The sequence below is a fragment of the Monodelphis domestica genome, chromosome 4, assembly GCF_027887165.1.
Source record: "Monodelphis domestica isolate mMonDom1 chromosome 4, mMonDom1.pri, whole genome shotgun sequence".
Taxonomy (NCBI): Eukaryota; Metazoa; Chordata; class Mammalia; order Didelphimorphia; family Didelphidae; genus Monodelphis; species Monodelphis domestica.
In genome coordinates, this window is record NC_077230.1 from 346,327,076 (window position 1) to 346,349,389 (window position 22,314).

General features: G+C 43.4%; 1 protein-coding gene across 6 annotated transcripts in view; it reads left to right on the forward strand.

The window, feature by feature from the left end:
* The window catches only part of C2CD3 (C2 domain containing 3 centriole elongation regulator), a 176,429-nt gene extending 160,433 nt beyond the window's left edge, over nucleotides 1-15,996 (forward strand). For 3 of the 6 annotated variants that reach the window (XM_007490990.3, XM_007490993.3, XM_056794989.1), the window contains 2 exons: nucleotides 1,070-1,178; nucleotides 15,308-15,996. In XM_007490990.3, coding sequence (XP_007491052.2) covers nucleotides 1,070-1,178; nucleotides 15,308-15,448 — 250 coding nt within the window. In that variant the 3' untranslated portion in view covers nucleotides 15,449-15,996. Of the gene's footprint in view, nucleotides 1-1,069; nucleotides 2,273-15,307 lie in introns of those variants that run through there. The other 3 variants (XM_056794986.1, XM_056794987.1, XM_016422004.2) reach the window with 1 other exon arrangement.
* The last annotated feature ends 6,318 nt before the right edge of the window (nucleotides 15,997-22,314 follow it).

The following is a 22,314-nucleotide window of genomic DNA, read 5'->3' on the forward strand; positions in this document are numbered from 1 at the left end:
CTTTTTCATTAATTCTCACACCAAGATTAAGAAATTTTGACCTAGTGGTGACTGTTAGGGTAAACTTCCTTTAAGATAATCACTTCTTAGGGAATTGGACTTTATGACCTCTGATATCCCTTCCAGCTCTAAGGTTCTGTTCTGTCTGTGATTCTGCAATTCCAATCAGGGCCAACCATAAATGAATACTACTGAGAGGGTCTTGTACTTTAAAGGTGCTTAGTAGATTCTATCAGTGCCATGTCATTCACGAACGGCAGTTTCTGGAGAACCTCACAATCTGTAAAGAATCTCTTTCCCTTTCATCTTTGTGCAGAACATTCTCCATGATTATAGCAAACACCTTTAGCAAGCATCACCCTATTCTGTCTGTGCTTCATGTGGTATTGAAAATTAGAGAATCACCAGTTATTTCTGTGGTTCTATCAGAAAACCGTAACATGTGCACTGAAAACCCTATGTTGGATAAGAAATTTAAAGTCACAATTTGTTCTGCAGAGTCAAATGTTGTGTTGCCATTAACAACCAACACGATGATGTATTCTCTACATATGTCAGCTAATTATGTGACTGAGGGGATACATTCTGCTATAGAAAACTATCTTTGAAAGCCTGCCTATTTCCATCTTATATTTTCATCAGGGATACCTTCAATATGTGCAAAGATTACTATCAAAGATTTTATAGTTTTCTCAGAGTCAGCCTGTGAGTCAGTAGACCCTTCTAACTCAGATTCTACGGTCCTTTCCACATGTGTGAACAAGACTAGAGAGAAGTCCATGTGGAAAAGATGTGCATATTTTAGTAGAACAGAATCTTAAATCCCTCCCCTCTCTGCCCCTCAGTTTTCTCCTTTGTAAAAAACAGATAGTTAGACCAGATAATCTCTAATATCCTTTCATTTCCAAATTCTGTAATCCAATTAGTTATTTAACAAGAGCAAAGATACAGAGAGGCAAGAATAAGCACAATGTGTCTAGGAGAACAAGAAGCCTCACTTGACAAGAGTAACAGAACTATGTTAGGATAAATTAATGTGCACACTTTTTTCCCTCACTCCTGCCTTCAGACCAGAGCCATTGAGGGTCCCTAATTTCTTCCTTTCACCCAAGCATTTGGAGGTATCAATGAGAATGCTCTCTCTCTCTGCAGCTTCCCCATCAATCACAGCCCATCAGGTAAGAACAAAGCAATGTTATTATCTGGAGAGACAACATTCACTTTGTTCTTTGATAAACCTTGAGGTGAAATGTGAGAATGTCACCAATAATCCACTTAAAATGGTGCCAGTAAGTAATCAGGTAGGTATTAAACAACTTTCTTTGTATCTAGTCCCATGTTTACTGTGTTTGAGGATGCAGGTTAAGTATAAAACTTGTTCTTTGCTTATCTTTATAGCACTTGTAGTTCAATGGAGCAAACATGTGAAGACCCATAAGTTTTAATAGACAATAAGCTTAATATGAGTTAAGCATTGTACCTAAGAAGCCACTAGTTTTATCTTAGACTACAAAAATTAGGTTGAATGTCCCCAAAAGGCAGGTAACTGTTTCATTATTCTCTACCCAGGCAAGATCACTTGTAGAATACTAATACTATTCTTGGCAACATGTTTTAGGAAGTGGGACAGAAAGTATCTGGTAGCTATCTTCCAATATCTATTATGGAACAGAATAGACTCGTTCTGTTTTGCCCAAGAATGTTAGAAGTAGGTTCAATAGATGAGCATTTCCCAGAAGTAAATGGATGTAACCTACCTTCTATAAGAAAATAAACTCCATTTGGGAGTTCACTATGAGCTCTAATCCCCAAGTTTCATGAAGACTCGCTTGAGAGAATATCAAGAGAAAAGTGATCAGGAATGTCAGATGCTACAGAAAGCTGTAAAGAATGAGAGTTGAGAAAAGGCCCTCAGATTTGGCAATTGAGAAATAATTGATCATTTTAGAGCATTGTTTCAGTTAAGTAATGAAGTTGGAAGCCAGAGATTAAAAGGGCTTAAGAAAGGAGTAAAAAGGGGACAGCTGGTTAGCTCAGTGGATTGAGAACCAGGCCTAGAGATGGGAGGTCCTAGGTTAAAATCTGGCCTCAGACACTTCCTAGCTGTGTGACCCTGGGAAAGTCACTTAAGCCCCATTGCCTAGCTCTTACCTCTCTTCTGCCTTGGAGCCAATACACAGTATTGACTCCAAGATGGAAGGTAAGGGTTTAAAAAAAAAAAGGAGTAAAAAGAATAAATGGGCTCTGGAGAAACTAAAGAAGGGAAAAGAAATCACTTTAAGGAGAGAAAAGATGGCTTATAGTGAAGGTAGTATCTTACCTGAGAGCTGGGGGGGGGTAGGGAAGGGTAGAAAGGAAAGATTTGGGTAAGCAGTTTGGAAAAGAGAGATCAAGTTAATGGAAATTAATTGGCAAAATAACTTAAAACTTTGACACTGGCTTTACTGGAAGTTTTAGATTTGGTGTTTGGAAAATTCAGTATAATTATGTTGCCTGAGGCTGGACATCTTAGGGAAAGGAGTTATGTTCTAGTTGAGGAAATCAGAAATCATTTTTCAAATTGCAAGGTGTACCCCTTTGGTGGGAATAAGTCCATCTGTGGGATTGGGATAGTTTGCAACAGTGACCAAAACCACAATGATTCTTAGATAAATATTATAATAAATAAAAATTCAATTCTTAGAGAAATCCATTTATTCCTAGAAAACAGAGGTTCAAATCAGAGTAATGTGAAACTAGCATCAGGTTTTCTCTAACTGGTGAGAGATGGCAAAAGGCACTGGGCCCAGATATAGGTGATATGCGGGGAGTAGATCGCTACAGGGGGAAAGGGCCCAGGCCCCACCTCAGAAGGAAGGGTTGGGTACTTGTGACCCCACAAAGCTAATTAGAGGATTTCAGGGCCCTGGTACAATTACTTTGAATTCAGTACAGTGATTTTTGTTACCTTAGAAATATAAATTTTATTTTTGTTATGAAATTACATGACTGCTTAACTGAATAAAATGCAAGCTAAAAAAAAAATACATAGCTCTGCTAGAGGCAGAGGGAGAAAGATGGAAGAAGGAACTCCCACACTGATTGGGGAGACAAAATGTTCTCATACTGGAAATAGTTATATAACCAAAATACATTAGAATCAAGTGTTCAGCTATTCTAAATATAATTGCAGGTGATTCTTGAGGGATGCCCCAGACCCAAGTGCTCTATCCAACTCAGATTTTTCATCTTAATTTCATCCTACTTCCCCTCACATACTTTGTGTCCCATCTAGACTGGACAATTCATCATTGTTCTTCTTGTCTTTCATTCTCCCACTTCTCTGCATTCACAAAGGCGATCCATCCTCCATGACAAAAATAAACTCCTTTGTCATATCTGCATGTTTAAGTCTTCCTCTTCCCTCAAAGCTTAACTCAAGGGCTACTGCTTACTTGCTTGTCTCCTAAATGAAAGTGTTCTCTTCCTTGTATTTGCAAAAAGCACTTTTTCTGCATTATCCTCTACAACCATATAATACTAGACCTTATATCATACTTATTGTATATGTGTCATGTTCCCTTCTGCCCAAATGGAGAGTGTGAGCACTGAGGACAGAGACTCTTCTCTTAGTCTTTGTTTTCCATGTGTCTAGTACAGGGCATCATCCATAATGGACTCATTTAATAACTATTTGTTGAATTGAAGAGGAGCCACATATCCTCTCCAGACAAGCCCCAGTGACTCCCCACATCCACCACAGCTCTCTCCAAACAAGACGCATTGAGTCTATTTGGACTGTCATGAGCTCCCCTCTAAGAGCTGGACCTATTTGATTAGCCTGCTCCTCCCTCACACAGCAGAGAAAACAACCAGTTAATAAATACTTCACAAGTAACTACTACATGCCTCGTCCTGAGCAACTAGAAGCCTTGGGTCCCAGGTTCAGGGTTCCAACTTTGCCAGTGTTTTGCTTTGTGACATTGAACAAGTCTTCCTCAGTTTCCTTAGCTGTAAAATTAGTGGTTTGAATTTCCAAGGTCACTTCCAGCTATGATGTACTGTGTCCGTAGATGTCTTATGGTTTTAAATGTATGTTCATTTCAACTCAAACTTTTGCTAAGTGCCCATTCTGTGCAAAACACTATATTCTTTATTTTGAAGTGCCTATAAAAGCTCTCACATTTGGTATTAACGCTAAACTCTCATATTTGTAGAACAATTTACAGTTTATTCATTAGAATTTACAAAGCACTCTGCATATGTTGTCATTAAATCCTCTCAAATAAACCTGTGATATAGCCTAAGACACTTCCCACCTATGTGTCCCTGGGCAAGTCACTTAACCACAGTTGCCTAGCCCTTAATCACTCTTGTGCCTTAGAATCAATACTTACTATCGATATGCCTGTGTTGTAAATAATATTCTATCCAACAAATTGATGTCAACATAACGTCAATTAAATATCTATATGTAGAACTTGTGCAAGTCTTAATTGAGAAAGAAGTTAGAAATGAATGCTACAAAGGAGCTTGACTTAAGCACCAAGAAAAGTCACAAGGAAAATCCTTTGAGGGGTCTGAGAATCACAGAATCTCAGAAGTGGGAGAAACCTCAAAGATCAAGTAGGCCAACCCTTACCTTAACAAAATACCCATCTGTATCATCTCTGCCAATTAAACACCTCAATTTTTTGAGGACAAGGATTAGTCATCCTTCTGAGACATCCCCTTCCAATTTGGGGTGACTTTCATTGTTGGAAAGTTTATTTCTGACCACCCAAAATCCAATGAGTCTATAGACCACAATATAATAGAAAGATCCATTGGACTTCTGGCAGAGAACATAGTTTCCTGTTTCTTACATTTTCTAGCTACATAGCAGTAGACTAGTGATGCTATAGTGTTGTTTTAATACCTGTTCTGACCTTCAAGTGTGGTAAAAATAAAGTCATGGTGGTAGGAGGTGGTTTTTATTTTCAGCACAACTCCCTCCAAGTAACTGGCCAGCTAAAGCCAAAGGGGAACCTCTAATGAGGAAGCTGAGAAGTCAGATTCCCCCAAAAACTAAAGGCCCAAAGGGCAAGCAAGGGGACATTGCCTGATACTGCTTGGCTTCTTGCTATAAGATTAAGGTGAGTGGCCTGCCCTACCTCCTCTCATATCATTCCATTATAATATGAGACTATAGTCTCAGTACTGCTTTGTTATGTTGGGTAAGTGGAAGTGTTTTAGCAGAAGTTCAATATTCATCTAGTGTTATAAAGGACTTAGAACTATTTGGAAGGAAGTTGGACCAGAACTACAGGACTTCTTGACCTTTTTTGTGTGTTGTGTAGTCATGTGTCATGGCAGTCTGGTGAAATCCATGGACCCCTTCTCAGTATGGTTTTTTTTATTTGTCATTAAACAAAACACAAAATTTGTTAGAGGTTAGAGAAAATACAGGCTTTTTTCCCCTATCCAAATTTCTATCCAAGATCTATCTAAGGATCCCAGGTTAAGAACCCTTAGACTTGATGCTTTCTTTAATTTAAGTGTATTTCTACAGTAAACCAAATACTACTTTAAAAGAGTCTCTAGAGGGGCAGCTGAGTGGCTCAGTGGATTGAGAGCCAGGCCTAGAAGCCAGAGGTCCTAGGTTCAAATACGGCCTCAGATGCTTCCTAGTACACAGTATTGCTTCCAAGATGTAAGGTAAGGGATTGTGTTGGTTTTGTGGTTTGTTTTTTAAGAGAGAGACACCTGAACTGGGTTGGAAGAAGCTACAATCCAGTCACAGGTGTTTTGGATTGTAGTTAAGGGTGCAGGGGCCTGACAGGGAAGGGGGGGGGGGGGACCTTGTGTTCAGAACTTGTATATATTGCCTGTTTGCTCCCTAGTCACTCAGCACTTCTTAGCCCATCATTGAAGTGCTCTCTTTCATCAAGGGGAATAAACTGCCTCTTGTTACTCCTAAAATAAAATAAAATAATAGAGAGAGAGTCTGTAAGAGAAAGGCACTCAAGCATCTACCAAAAATGGAAGGAAGAAGCAGCATAAAGTAAAAAAATACCCTGGCCTAGACTGAAAGAAACCCAAGTTAGAGTCCCAGTTCTTCCAGTGGTCAGTTTGTGAACTGGGGAAGTGAACACTACTCTCTGGATCCACTTTCCCTTTGGTAAAAAGAAAATATTGGACTAGATGTTCAGAGAACCACAGATTTTGAGAGTTGGAAGGCACCCCAGATGTGTATTTATCCAACCCATTCCTGAACAAGTATCTCCTCCACAACAAACTCACCATATACCCAAACAAGTTTAGCTTGAAAACTCCATTGAAAGAAAATCTGCTACCTCATGAAGAAACCTATTCCATTTTTTTATTACCTCTAATTGCTAGAAAGTTTTTGCATAATATCAAAACTTAAACTATTCCCCTTTGGAACTTGTATGCATTGTTCCCTCTTCTGCCCTCCAAACCCAAGGAGGTATCATGCAATGCTCTCATGGCCTCCAGGCTAAATATCCACTGTTGCTTCACCTGATCTTCATATGATATGGTCTAGAGATCCTACACCATTTTGGTTTTTCTCCTGTTCTCCTTCAAGCTTATCAACATCCATCCTATAATGTGACGTTCTAAACACAATACTGCTGACGCAATCTGACCTGAGTAAGCAGAGCACAAGATAACTATCAGCTCCTTCTAGAATCTTTGCCTTCTTTAATATAGCCAAAGCTGTCTTTAGTTTTCTTGGTTGCCATGTGACTTTGTTGACTATCCCAAGATCTTTCATCTACTAAACCCTGATAAAAAAAAACAGGATATGGTTACGTTTGGTATTACCCATCCTTGATGAAACTCTCTTATGATTACCACTTCTTTTCTATATATTCAATAGCCATTTCTTTAGGAAATCTAGAATTTGCCAGAATTAAAAGTTCAGCCCACTGACATGTAGATTTTCTCCTCTTTTTCTGAGAACTAAATTTACCCTTTCCCAAAATCTTCCAAAAATCATGATGGTAACTCAGTAGGCACTTCTGCCAGCTCTGTTGGTAACTTAGACTGTGGTTCATCTAGGCAGATGATGTGAACTCAATACTTTCTTACTATTTCCTTTCTTACTTTCTATTTCCTTACTTAATTGAGGTGTCTACTAGCTGTTTCCACAGAAGCTCCATCATGAGGTAAATGGTGTTTAGAGATATGCTGCAGTATAAAAAGCATATTCGTAGTACTGAAAGAGTCTTTGACACCATCTAATCTAGTCCCAGGTTCAAATCCCAGCCCTTTGTTCCCTATGTGGACTTAGCTCCTTCCATAAAATTAGATGATCATAAACTAGCTCCATCGTTCCTCCAGCTTTTACACCTTGTGATCAATGATGGTCAGAGATATAAAGTGACTAAACTAGACTAGACACACAGCAAGTCTGCAAGGGAAAACCAGGAAATATCACTACCAACCTAGAACCCTGAAACTACAGACAAAGGAGAATGGATAATATAATCAATTGTTCAAATTAAATGCATGTCTCTGGACTAGGCTTTCTAGGCAAGATATAGGACCTGGAGGGTCAAGAAGGAGCAAGAAAGGGAAGGAGGAAGAACATGATATATCATCTGTCCATTTTCTGTGTTTTGTTCTCCATTCAGTTAAATTCAACATATAGCTATTAAGTGCCTATCTTGTGCACATAGTGAATTGAACAATCACAAATTACAAACATCCATCCCATATGTACTTTGCCAGCTCTTGAATATCTAATCTATCAGTTTCCTGCCCTGAGTGTTCCTCACTCCTTTGTGCATCATTACTTTTGTCCCCAAGAACAAAGTATTCCTCTGGTTGGGGCAGCTAGATAGAACACCAGGCCTGGACTCAAATGTGGCCTCTGACATTTCTTAGCTGTGTAACTCTGAACGAGTCACTTAACCCTTGTTTGTTCCAATTTTCCTAAAACGAGGATAATAATAGCACCTACCTCTCAGGATTGTTGTGACTATCAAATGAGATATTTTAAAGTGCTTAACATAGTGCCTCATACATCATAGATAATAATAAATATATAAATGTGTATTATTAGCTGTTACCATTAGCAGGGTCCCTCCTCTGCCCTTCTAAATGATTCAATATCTGATAAAAATCGATTAGCCATCATTAAGGTCAAGATTTGAAATAGAGGTTGAAAGTCACCCTTACATCCAGATTTCTTTTGAATACAACCTGATTTTTTTTCCTATCATTTCCCCCTTCTTATTCCTTTTTCATTTCCTCTTTCTCCTTTCCCCCTTCATCCTCTCTCCCTCGGGTAGCCTTTACAAGCACATTTTGTACACACACCATAAGCAAAATTGGCCTGCTCTTTATTGGGGCTAACCCAGACCCATAAGGAAAATCGAGATTTAAAAGCTAAAATGTTTTTGATAAAATAAGACCATTTTGATACTTGTGGCATGCCCTCCTACAGAGCCTCTGTAGAAATACAGCAACACCAATGTGACCCATGGCCAAGGGTGTATAAAGGCCAAAGAGCAGCTTGTGAAAATATACACACAACAGCAGCTGTTACCAAGATCCCTGTCTGGGAAAGGGCATAGAGGCAAAAGAGGCTGAGCTAATACTCTGGAATTGGCTTTGGGAACTCCGAGCCCCCTATACTGCTGTAGCCTAAGAAAAAACAGTGAAAGGAGAAACTTTACATACTGGTTCTCTTCCCCCCGCCGCCTTTGTATGAGAGGCAGTAGGAAAAATCCCCAGGAGTCAGAGTTCCCAGGTTCCAGTCCTGGCCCTATCACTCTGCATAGACCAACTTCCCCAAGCAAATCCTTTCCCAAAAATAAAGCTCAATTTCCTCAGTTTCCCTTCCGTAAAATGCAGATAATAGCTTCTGCCTTGCCAGATATCACAGGAATATTATGAGGACTAAATAAGATAACTTAAGAAGCTTTGAAATATTTTTATATAGAAATTAGAGGGGGCAGCTGGGTGGCTCAGTGGATTGAGAGCCAGGCCTAGAGACGGGAGGTCCTAGGTTCAAATCTATCCTCAGACACTTCCTAGCTGTGTGACCCTGGGCAAGTCACTTGACCCCCATTGCCTAGCCCTTACCACTCTTCTGCCTTGGAGCCAATACACAGTATTGACTCCAAGACAGAAGGTGAGGGTTTAAGAAAAAAAGAAAAGAAATTAGGGGAATTTTGACTCCATCTATCTGATTCTTCTTCCAGTTCTACCATTTGTTAGCATCACTTTGAGCATATCATCTTTCTTGGGACTCAGTTGTGCAGTAGATTCAGTGCTGACTTCAAGGCAGGAACACTTGAGTTTGAATCCTGCCTGCAATACTAGCTGTAGAGTTGCTTGGACCATCCTTCTGCCTTCTCTAGAGCCTTATACACAGAAAGGAAATGTTTATTTTCATGATTTTTTTTAAACCCTTAACTTCAGTCTTAGAGTCAGTACCTTGTGTTGGTCCCAAGGCAGAAAAGCAGTAAGGGCTAAGCAATGAGCATTAAGTGTCTTGCCCAGGGTGAAACAGCTAGGAAGTATCTGAGGCTAGATTTGAACCCAGGACCTCCCATCTCAAGGCCTGGCTGTCAATTCTCTAAGCCATCTGGCTGCCCCAAAAGGAAATGTTTATTAACTGAGTAAATGTAGTACATCCAAATCTGGCTGAACAATCTGTGCAATATAGACTACTGTGTTCTTGTGGACGGAATGAATGATAGAGTGAGGTGGATTTGGAACTAGCTGCATAGCCAGACCTTGAAGAGCAGTCATTAATCCTTCAGTGTAAGCTTTGAAGTTTGAAGGATATCTCTAGTGGGGCACCTCAGAGGTTTGTACTTGGACCTCTGTTTAACATCTTTTTCAATGGTTTGGTTAAATGCATGCCTATTAAAAATTCTAATAATAGGTAGCACTAATAGCACAAATGATGGGAAAGAGTTTTACAAATATAATTTTATTTGGTACTTGCAACTACCCTGGGCAGTAGGTGCTATTTTCCCCCATTTTATAGATAAGGAAACTGAGACAAGATAAAAGTATGGTAATTTGCCCAAGGTCTCACATCTAGTAAATGTCTATGGCCAGATTTGAACTCATGTCCTCCAGACTCCAAGACCTTCACTCTATGCATTGTTGTCCATCTACCTCTTAACAGCTGAGAGGTATAGATAATACATTAGAAAACAGGATCAGGATCCAAAAATATGTTGGCAGGTTACAACATTGTATTGCATCTAATAAAGTCAGTCAACAAATCAAAGGCCTTCTGTGTGCCAGCTAAGCGCTGGGAATACAGAGAAAGAAGAAAGGTCTTCCTTGCTTTAAGGAGCTTTATGATCCAATGAGGGAAACAACATGGAAACAACTAGAAAAAGAAATTATATCCTGGATAAACCAGAGATAATAAAGGGAAGGTGTTAGCAATAAGGGGGATCAGACAGGCGTCCAGCAAAACGTGGGATTTGAGCTGGGACTTGGAGGCAGGGTTGAGAAAGGAGAGTATTCCACAGGGGCAGCCAGTGAAAACTGGAACAGCAAGGAGGCTGATGTACTGGATCTCAGTATACGGAGGAGGCAAATGAGAACTAAGATGTAAGAAGACTGGAAAGGTAGAAAGTGGCCGTTAAAGTACTTTAAAAGCCAAACCAAAGATTTTATATTTGACCCTGGAGGTGCTAGGAAGCCCTTAGAATTTATTGATGGGGGGAAGGGCCTATGTAACGTGGTCAGATCTACACTTTAAGAGCACATTGACAGCTGAGGACTGGAGTGGAGGAGAGTCTTGAGGCAGAGAGCAACCAGCAAGCAGGCAGCAGGTCAGGTGCTGGGTGATCTACTAAGGACCGAATGGAGGAAGTGTGGCTGTGCAAAGTGTGCCTGGCCACGACCCTGAGTCAACTTGGAAGAAGAATTAGATTGGTTGTGCTCAGCCCCAGAGGGCAGCACTGCAAACAGCCGGGGGGAGGTACAGACAGTTTAAGCTTGATCTAAAACTAGTCAACTGAGCAGTCCCAAAGGTGAACAGGACCCTTTGAGGGACAGTGAGTTCCCTAAGGAAACGCTGCACGGCCACTTGTCACAACAGTTGTCCATAGGACTTCTTTCAGAGTACCTGCCATCTTAAACATGGTGTGATTCTAACCAGAGACGGCGAGGCATGAGCTGGTCTTAAACTACTAAACTACAGAAAACACTGGGGTGGGGCAGCGGAGGGAACAGCTGATGCTCCGGTGAGATTAAGGGTATGACCTGGGCCCAAGGCAGGGAGTCTGAAATGACCCTTCCATAGTCAAGGACTCAGTAAGAAACTTGGGCCTGTTTAGAGGGAAAGGTGGGAGGGGAGGTGCAGAGAAAAACCATATTTCTTATTTCTGGAGCTCTTTAAGGTTGTACAGAGCATATTCCTCACAACAGTTCTATATAGGGAGTCTACCAAGGGTTAGCATCATCACTTCACCATAGAGGAAGCAATGACACCGAGGTAAATTTCCTTGATCACAGTAGTTACTATAAGTGTCAAAGGCAAGATCAAAACCCCCTGGGACCAATCCAGCATTCTTCTCACTATACCACATTGCTTCTCTTAGACAAGAGCCTTGAATGCCAGGTTAAGAATATACTTCCCCAAAATGGGTAGTCCCTGTGTGATTTTTTTTTCCCCTAAATTATATTCCTATGTCCTGATAAGGCGTGTCATCTTGGTTACTACAGTATTTTGAAAATGTATTTTAAGGTATTCCTTTATTATGTACAACCCAAAATATTGGGGCATTTTGTATATTACGTAGAATTCTATGAGTACAGCTTTTCTTAATTCTTCCTGCCATTTGTCATGATTATTTTAAAATTACATATGTGTTGCATGAAAATATTCTGTTTTCTTAAGAAAAAAATAAATTCCAAATTAACTGGGGGGAGAGGGATATATATAGATATAGATAAAGATATAAATATACACAGATATAGATATAGATACACATACACACTTCCCTGGGGCAGCTTGGTAGCTCAGTAGACAGAGCCTAGAGATAGATTCGGGGTTCAATTTTGACCTCAGATACTTCCTAGCTATGTGAGGCAAGTCGCTTAACCCCAGTTGTCTGGCCCTCAACACTCTTCTGCCTTGGAATCAATATTTAGTATTGATTCTAAAACTGAAGGCAAGGCAAGGATTTTTTTTTTTTAGGTACTTCTCTACCCTCTCCATCTCCTTGTCTCCAGCTATACCTCCTTCCCTAGGGGCTAGGGAATTGTTTTCATTCCCTCTTTCCCTCCCAGGAGTACCAGTCTCAGCAGAGAGTTCTGGGGATAGCGCCAAGGGAAGGAGGTGCCAATTAGGGGAAAGTTGAGCCCAGTACAACTATCTTTAGATTTCACAAATAAAGCTCTGAGCCCTTCCTGAGGACTTGGTTCCTTATTTATTTTGTTTTTAGCCTCTGACTCAGCATTGGTGGAAATTCAGAAACAACTCAGAAAAAGAAAACCGTCCAAGTCCCATGAGGAACTGCAAGAGGGAACTAGGGAATGAGGCAAAGGCCAGTCAAGGGCAGCTAAAGGCAGTCAGTGACCTCAGGCCCAGTGCCATGGAGGAAAGTAGTAGAAAGGGTGTCGTGAGGGACAGATAAGCTGCTCGTTCATGGGGGAAGGAAGGGCAGTTTAGAGGTAGGGAACCAGGAATTTTCTTGTCACTGTCCCTAGCCCTCAATTCTTATTTCTTTCTCTGATTCCTGAGAAAGTAGGGCCAGGGTAGTTTATAATTTTAGGCCACCAAAGTAGAAATTTTTCTTGACTAAACATGTTTGTAATAGGAGTTTTGTTTCTCTTCCTTTCTTCCTCATTCTCCCAAAACCCATTAAGAAAACAAGGATCTGGGGGCAGCTGGGCAACTTAGTGGATCTAGAGCCAGGCCTAGAGACAGGAGGTCCTAGGTTCAAATGTGACCTCAGACACTTCCCAGCTGCATAACGCTGGGCAAGTCACTTTTAACACACACACACACACACACACACACACACCATTGCCTAGCCCTTACCACTCTTCTGCTTTGGAATCAATAGGTAGGAAGGAAGGAAGGAAGGAAGGAAGGAAGGAAGGAAGGAAGGAAGGAAGAAAGAAAGAAAGAAAGAAAGAAAGAAAGAAAGAAAGAAAGAAAGAAAGAAAGAAAGAAAGAAAGAAAGAAAGAAAGAAAGAAAGAAAGAAAGAAAGAAAGAAAGAAAGAAAGAAAGAAAGAAAGAAAGAAAGAAAGAAAGATCTGAAAATAGAATTTAATACTAGGGAGTAAAAACTTAATGTGGAGTTAAAGGTTCTCATCTTAATTCTACCTTCCTGTGTGCTCTTAAGCAAGTTACTCCCCTCTGGGCCTCAGTTTCCTTATCTAGTCAACTCTGTGATCTCTAGGATCCCTTCTGGCTCTAAATCCTATCAATGATCCTGGTCAGACCCCGGTGGGCCCTCAGATCATAGATTAGTAAAGTTGATGGACTCTTTCATTTTTCAGGTGACCAAAATTGAGGCCTAGGGAGAAGAGATTTTCTCTAAACCCACATTGTGAGTCAGAGATAGAGCTGAGAACAGAATTAAGGACTCTAGGCATTCCCTCGTGCCCCACATGAGAGATTTTGCCACCTGAGCACTTACCTTTTGCCCTAACCTTGCCTTTTTGTTTTGCTGTGGGGTAGATGGGGGCTTTCAGACAGGAGGTAGGGTGAGGACAAGGGAGAAAAAAAATGCCAGAGCACTTCTGAGCTACATAAATATCTCTGGCCAAGAGCCAGCTGGTCACGCTGTTCCTGTCTCCTCTCACTGGTGGCCCTGCCAAAGAATAATATTGTAATACTATCATCTCTCATACAGTTTTACAAGGTCTGAGAAGTAATAAGTGCAATGATAGTGCACCTGGGCTTGGAGTCAAGAAAGCCTGAGATCAAATTTGGTTTCGGACACTGACTAGCTATATGATTGTGGGCAAGTCATTTCATCTTCCCTTACTTCCTTTTCCTCATAAAATGGAGGTAACACTAGCCCATACCTCCAAGTGTTGATGTGAGAATCAAATGAGATGGCATTTGTAAAGTGCTTTTATTTCTTATTATTTCTACCACACCACAATCCCCCAGGAGACTGTGCCTCTGGAACAAGACCATGGATCCCCATCCATCTGTAATAGTAGCTTCCACTTATTAGCACTTTAAAGGTTACACAAGTATTTCTTCACAATGTCATCAAATAAGTAATGAGAGGATTGCTGTCCGGATTTTACCAGAGCAAAGTGAAAAACACAGGCAGTTACTAATCTGCCCAGGGTCAGACACCCTGCAGGTCTGCAGCAAAAGCAGGAAGCCTTGGGGCTTGGGATGCCTAGGCTAACCCCTCCTTCTATACAGATGTCTGATGGGATTGGGCTTAACTCCTCACAAGCTAAAGCAGTTTGCATTCCCTTAACAAGATTTTTTAAAATTCCTTTAGAGCATTGGAAACTCAGTAATCTGGCATATTTTCTCTGATGTTGTCCCTGGAGTTATATATGTATCAGGGCCCAGTGCTATGCCCAGTTCTGGGACTGACAGAAAGCACCCTGTGCTTGCTCAGACTTTGCAAGGCTAGAACCACCAACTATGTTTTCCTTTGGCAGCCCTTCTTCCACCAACAGTGTGAAATACTGGACATACATCACATCCTCAAAGCATACAGGACCTTAGAACCTGGAATGCGGATCATTAGGGCTAGGAAGGATTTTAGAAGAGCAGGACATCAGAGCTGTAAAGGACTTTAGAAATTACCTAATCCCACCACTTCCCCTCTCAGGAAGAGACTAAGGAAAGGGATTGCCCAGGGAAACAGCGCTTGAGGGCAGAGTCTCACTGACTTGTCTATTTCACTCAACCAAGTGACTTCTTCCTGGTAACCATCCCTGAGTACAAAGAGAGAGCACTGGGCCCAGGCAGAATTTATAAAAAAGTTCTTCTCAGTTGCCATAGTAGCAGACCAGACTTACAGTTGAGACAACCTGGATTCAAGTTCTGCCTTGGACACATGAGAGTGCACTTAGCTGTCCAGTGCCCTAGCAGTTCTGAGACTCCAAATTCCATGTGAGTCGACATCTGCTTTGAGTGGGGCAGACGGAGGACTGGCACTAATTCCTAGGTCCCCAGGCTTCTTTCTACCACATTGGCCCTATCATTATCTAAAGCATAAAGATAGTGCATCTTCCTTCTTGAAGACCATTTAACTAGCCCATCCTGTGCAACCCACCTTCTCTCCTGAGCAGCACCTGGGTCCTAAGCACTCCCATATCTTTCCTCTTTAACTGAACCCTCTTCTTTTCTTCTAGGGAGGAAGTGAGTCTACGAAGAGCATCCAGTCCCGAAGGCCTGGCCGGCCCAGACCAAACCCACCCCCACTCAACCTGCCAAGAAAAGAGGCAGAGAGGATCGCCAAGATTTTCTCTGCCCAGTATTCCCAGAAGGACTAGACTGTACCCAACCCCTTTCCCCCCTTCCCCAATGTACCTCAAAGGAGAGAGCAGGTGGCTACCTCCCAGGAACGAAGCCTGTCTCTGGCAACTATTCTGCCACATGCCAAGTAAGGAATCTCCAGGCCAAGGATCCCAGCCATTCCTCACAAGGCTAGTAGGGATGACAGTCAGGAATGCATGTACCACAGGGAAAACAGCTCCTCCTTTGTAAACAAAGACTCAGGAGTGGGAAGCCTCCCATAGAACTCTTGTTCCTGGAGTGAACACAGAAATGAGCCCATTCAGGATGGGTCTTCTGCTCTTAGATGCTGATCCCACCCACAACTCACAGTCAGCTTCAACTTTCACTGGGAGGGGCAAGAATGGGATCGTTTTGTTAGTTTTGTTTTATTTTTTTACTATATTGTGTGAACCACTGGGAGAGGGGAAAATCACCTCTTTGCAAGTTTTTTAGGAAATTATCTTTCATGGAAACCATGCTTTTAACTTATTGTCTGGACTCAGAGGAGCTTCAGCTTGTCTCAATAAAGCCCTTTTGTACTTGTGTCCTGGTCACTGCTTTTCCAAGGATGGATTCTGGTTTTTCATAATGTTGAATTTGGCGCCCTCACCGTTGAGATCACCTAGGCCCTGTGTCAAAGCAATCCCCATGGAATGAAGAGACTATAAGCAGGGAGAACAAGACCAAACCAAATGCGGGTTCCTGCAAGGCTTTGAGTACACAGGTATTGACCTGTGCCCATTTCTCTAACAACTTAGTTTACAAAGAGCTTTGCCCACAACAACTCTCATGTGAGGTAGCTATCAGTGCATGAATTATTCATCCAGTTTTACAGAGAAGAAAACAGCCCAACTTCTGAATGCCCTTCGACCACACAACAGAGCCCAATTCGGAGTTGGAATGTAAAGTTGTAAAGATCTCTCTGTGATGCCACCCTGCCTTCTGCTTCCTCCTGCCACACTGGCCTTTACCAGCCAGCCTTACAGGCAGCCCACTTGCATGCCTTTCTTGGATGCCCTCATCCTCCCACTTTGTTTAACAGAAACTGAGATGGGATTTTTCAAGACCTCACTAACAGCTACAGGAAACAAAGGCTTGGCATGGATAGAAGGCCTGCCTTGGAGTCATGAAAACCCAAGTTCAAAGCCTGCCTCTGACAAACTATTTGATCAAAGTTGGCCACTGTATTTCCATTAAGAAGAGTGAATGCACAGAATTTCTGAGTAAGAAGGAACTTGAGTGCTCATCTATTCTAACTCATAACCAAACAAGAATCCCCCCCTCCTGCACATAAGTGGTCATCAGCCTCTCCTGAAGCCCTTTGAGGTGGGAAAGGAGAAGGGAGGACACGGGTTGTACAAAAATAACAGAACAATAGTGACTGGTTAGCTCATACTGCATAGATCAATCAAGCTAACGGTCAGCCACTCCTACATAGAGATTTTTCAGCTTTGGCTCTTTCCACCATTAGTTCTGATTGAGCCCAAGCACCGCCTTCCTAGTTGTTCAGACACAAATGGCAAACCTCCACCGCCCCCTCACACATACTCTTCATAGCTCCAACTGCCCTCTTTGGGCTTTAACTTACTGCTTGATTTTAGAAATATTTGCTATACTTGAGAGCATCTCTATTCCCCTCCCCAACCAGTGACGTCTGCCTGGTAACCATTCCTGAAATAAAAAGGGAGAGCACTGAAACGAGTACAAGACTGTTGCCAAGATTTGGATTCTCATTTTCAACCACAATTTATCAAAGTTCCTTTAAGTTGTCCTAGTAGAAGACCAATCAAGCAAAAGGACAGACTAGTCATCCCACTGCAAAGAGGCAAGTTTGGGACTTTGTAGGATGAGCAGCGTGTCTACAATATTGCTCTAGAAAGATCCATCTTAACTAGCAGTTTATGTAAAAAGGATTCAAGACGACCTGGATTCAAGTCCTGCCTTTGACCCATGAACTGTGTGACTGAGCAAATCAGTTAGCTGCCCCAGACCCAAGCAGTTCTAAGACTCCAAATTCTATGTGAGTTGACAAATGCATTTGGTGAAAGGAATTTCCACAGTGAAATTACCCGGTGTGGGTAGTTGATGTTCACTCTACTGGGTGGAATGGACAAGAGTAGCCAGTGGCAGACAGTATGGACAGGCTGCAGTATGCCCTGTTGGAAGGAACATCTACAAGGTACTGACACCACTCATAATACACTAATTACTCTCCCAAATTTTTGTGGAAATGGGTGAGACCTACTCCTTGCCTTTTCAGAGTTCACGCCCCAGAAGAGGGATAAGATGCAGAAGGATCCCAAGGTGAAAGGTACCCTAGAGATCACTGCATTTGCACTTGCCATTTTACCAAACAGAAAATGTAGGCCTCAAGCAGGGAAAGGACTGCCCAAAGGGCATGCACTTTTAATGAGTAGAGGTGGCATTTGAACTCGGGCATCCTGACTTTAAATCCAGTTGGCGTTCTTCCCATTATACCAAAGATAACTGACTGGGCAATCTGTGTTTTAAATTCCAAATAAGGGGCATAACAGAGGAGAGAGATAAGAGCTCAAAGGATGTTAGATCACCAGGCCAAAGTTAAGAGAAAAACTTTTTAGACAGGGCACTTAAACTAGATCTGGGAGCTGAAAGTCATGATTTCCCCTAAAATAGAGCTTCTGTAAAAATTTTTTAAAGTATAGCCTAAGCTTCACCTTTAATACTGCTAAAGATTACGTCTGTGGGAGTCCTCCCTCTGCCAGGGCAGATTCCTGCCCTCCGTGCCTTATGAGACAATGACATCAATTGCTCTGGCTAGCGTAGTCCTTCCAGTAGCCAGGGCACTGTGAAGGAGTCTCTTGGCAGTTTGCTGGCACCCAGACAATAGGCACAGTCTTTTCCTAGGCCCATATCTGAAGTCCTTCCAGCCTGTTCAGACCTGCCAACGCTTGTGCTCCACTGGCACAGGCCTCCCTCGAGAGGTGACTAGCCGGTTAAGATCGTGTAGGAGATTCTCATTCTCGACCCTCGCTTAAGCTCCAGGGACGGTGGCTTCCTGGCCAGGAGCTGAACCCCTCGCAAGGCCCGGTTACCACGGATAGGACTGGAATTGTGTCAGTCTCGTCCCAAGGGCTCTGACCTAGCAAAATGGGAGGGAGAAAAGATGCGCAGACACCAAGCGACCTGCATACTGTACAGCAGCTACCGATAGGAAGAATGGCAGCAGAGACGGGCAAAGGTTCACAGGAGTCAAAATCAAATGCTTGTTAAATTGACTAGGGGCAGCTCGGGGGCTCAATGGATAGAAAAGCAGGCCTGGAGATGGAAAGTCCTGGGTCCGAATGTGACCTCAGTGCTAGCCGTGTGACACAATCCCATTGCATAGCCCTTACCACTCTTCTCTTAGAACTGATGTGTAGCCTTTATTCTAAGGCATAAGGCAAAGGGTTTTGTTTTTTAGTCACCTGAATAAAAAAGTAAATGTCCTGTCCTCCCAGCAAAGAAACTGATTTTCCCCTGATTGAGTCTCCATGATCTTGGTGATAATAACAGACCCAAACTCTATCGCTCTTTACAGTTTATAAAACACATTTCCCATTAAAAGCCTGGGAAGAAAAAGGTGCCAGTATTTTTATCCCCATCTCACAAACCAAAAAAACTATTTCAGAGGGAAAATGACTTGCCCAGAATCACTCAGCTACTAAAGTTCACATATGAATTTGAATGCAGATCTCCTGCTTGCTTACCCAGGCCTCTTTCCGTGAATGGGCCTCGATTTGGGGCCGTCCGGGCGCTCGCTCCAGACCCTACACAAAATGGCCCTTCTGCCTCACATCTCCCCTCATCCCATTCAGATAGATTTCCCCCAAGTTCCTCGTGACAAGAAGCCAATCCCTGAGCAGGTGCCTGGCCGTGGAGGGGAAGGGCTCTGCGATTCTCTGACCATCCCCACTTCTTCCTGCTCGCTGCCTGTCAATCGACATCTCAGCTGTTGCCTGGCTCTTCCAGGAGAAGGTCACCAGAGTCTATAAATACAGGTCTTCAGAGGCGGGCAGATGGCAAAGAGCGCAGAGCAGGGCACCCGAGGAAACGTGTCTGCTGCAGACTGCTCCCAGGTAAGGAACGCCTGCAGGTTATTCATCTCTCCCTTGGCCTCTGGCACTCTGGGCTAGACTCCTCCAATTGGGAGGGTCCCTAAGGACTAAATCCATTCCCTTTGCATGATGCGCAAGAGGAGACCTGGGCACAGGTTACCTGGGAGAAAAGGGGGCAGAAAGTGATCTCAAACCGAAACGGCTTTTTCCCCTCCATAGCAGACTGTCTTTTATTTGGGCAGGAGTTTGGGGCCTCCGTGCCCAGGGGCTGGGGGAATCCAGAGCCATCGAGTCCTGAGTGGGGAAATGGCTTAGTTGGGGGGCCCCAGATGGCCTCCCCCTTGGCCTGGATTCCCAGGGTCATCCTGGCTGGCCCAGAATTACACAGTGTTCCATTTGGACGAGACCTTGGAGACCATCTATCTAGTCCAAATCATCCCTCATCTCAGGGACCTAGAAAGGTTCAGAGAAGGGAAATGATTTATCCAAGATCACAGTTCATGACGGCCACCTAGTATCTTCTGCACCAGTGAACTTCTGGGTCCGTATCCAGGGCACTTCCTACTGCACCAAGCAGTTGTCAAGAGATGGTCTCCCTGTGCCAACCCCTAAGGGAGACTGCTCTGCGATCCCAGAGTTCTTGGGGGCACGGGGTGGAGGGGGGGAAACACTTCCACAAGTGCCCCGGAATGCTGCCTCTAGAGTCAAGTGAGGCCAAAGGAGGATGCCCTTCCCCTCTGTCCCCCTGAGCAGGCTGGCTGTGTAAGGGAATCTCCTGGAGCTTAGGGTTTAAAATTATAATAGCAGCAGTCACGATGTACATTTCTCCAAAAATTCTGTTGTTCAGTTCTGTCATGTCAGACTCTTTATAGCCCCATGTGAGGTTTTCTTGGCAAAGATACTGGTGTGGCTTACCATTTATTTCTCCATCTCATTTTACATATGAGGAAACTGAGGCAAACATGGTGAAGTGACTTGCCCAGGGGCATGCAGCTGTATAAATGGAGATTTTGAACCTTAGACTTCTGGGGAATGAAGTCTAAGGTTCAAAATTCCCCAGAATTTTCCCCAGCTAATAGACCAGATTTAAGTGTTCTTGATTCCAGGCCTGGCTCTCTCTCATGGAGCCACCTAGCTGCCTTCTTATATTTCTCCTGCTCTCTAAAGTCTGTAAATGCACTTTCCAGAAGATATTTGCTTTGCAGGGATTCTGAGTCACTGAGCTGGGCGACTGCCCCATTTGACGAAAATAGAAATGAAGGGGATTGACACCGCATCACCAGCAGCCAGTTAACAGCACTGTCAGGTTTTGAACAGAGGTCCTGGGTCTCCAGTCCTACAGACCAGACAGACCTCCTAATCTTGCTGTGGCGGTGAGGAGAGACAAGTGACAGGGCCTGTCAGCCAACAGTTAGTCCCTCTACGAGTCTAGAAATGAAGGGCAGGCCTGGTTCGTGCCTATGAAAAGATGGGCCGACCAAGAAACTAGAGAGACCAATTAAGTAGGAAACTAAAGTGAAAGATGAAGGGGGCAGGGGGCCAGAATGCCAGGCTTGTAAGTAGACGGCCTAGTTCTGGCACCAGTACTGCCACTGCCTTACTATGTGACAAAGGCAAGAGTAACTTCCTTTCCCTCTCTAGGCCTCAGTTTCCCCTTCTGTAAAATGAGGTCAGACTAGTTCCTGAGGACCCTTCTGGTTCTAGAATTATCTAACTTTGAGGCCAGGGAGATGTTCCTTTATGAGGAGACAAAGCCTCTTCTCAGGAAGCCACGCCACAAGCTAGGGTTCTCTGAGATTTCAAGCCCCGGCTGAACCATTCCTCTAGCACTCAGGAAAAAGACCCCTCCTCCGTAAGAAGAGGGAAAAAATGGTCTTCAGCTTTAGGGGGAGGTCGATGTTGGCTTTTCTGAGGCTGAGCTTCCCAGGCCAATGAAGAAACTCGGAGAGAGACTTGCTGGCTCTCTTCAGACAGATGCCTCCCTGACCGGACTCAGCTTCCCAGGGGCCTGCTTCCTTCTCCTGGAGCTGATCTAGAAGCCCTTTGCCTTCACCTCCGGGGCTTTCAGCTTTCACCTTGACTAAACTTCCCCGATCCTAAACGAAGGCTCCTGGCCTTCTCCACTCCCACAGCCATCCCCGTGTCACTGGCGCCCAGCTCCAGCATCCGTCTTCCTCTTCTCCTTTTCTCTGTTGCTTCCACATGTTCCAGACTTCAGAAGTGTGTCTTCTAAGGGCCGAAATTCCAGAGAGAAAAATCACACTCATTCAGAAACAGCACAGCCGCTGAATGAAGGTCACTAGACCTAGAGATGTAAGAAAACTCTCTTGTCCTGACCTTCGGGGCTCTTCGACCACACTACAGTTCCCGAGGCTCTCCGGATTCCCACTCGGGGCCGGCGGTTCCACCGCAGGCTCCAGATAGGACTCCGCTCCCTGGACCCTATTGAAGAGACCAAACTCGTTGGTCCATTTTTTCTAATCCCAGGCACACTTTTGGCCCATCAGAAAGACCTTTAACGACTTGCTAGGCTTGTGCTGGGCACCCAGCAGCAAGTAATTTCCGAGTAATCTCATTCCATCTTTCTCTACCAAGGGACAAACAGAAATAAAAACAGGGGAATTAAAATAGCTCCCATCATCCCAGTCAGAGCCATCCAAAGGTGGAATGTACTGCTCTAAGCCCTGCTGACAAACAGCGAGGGCCAGTCTGTTTGAAAGCTTGGCTCCAGAGGTTGGCTGGCTCCTTGGCAGTGGGGAGCAAGCTGAATTCTGCACCTCGTGGGG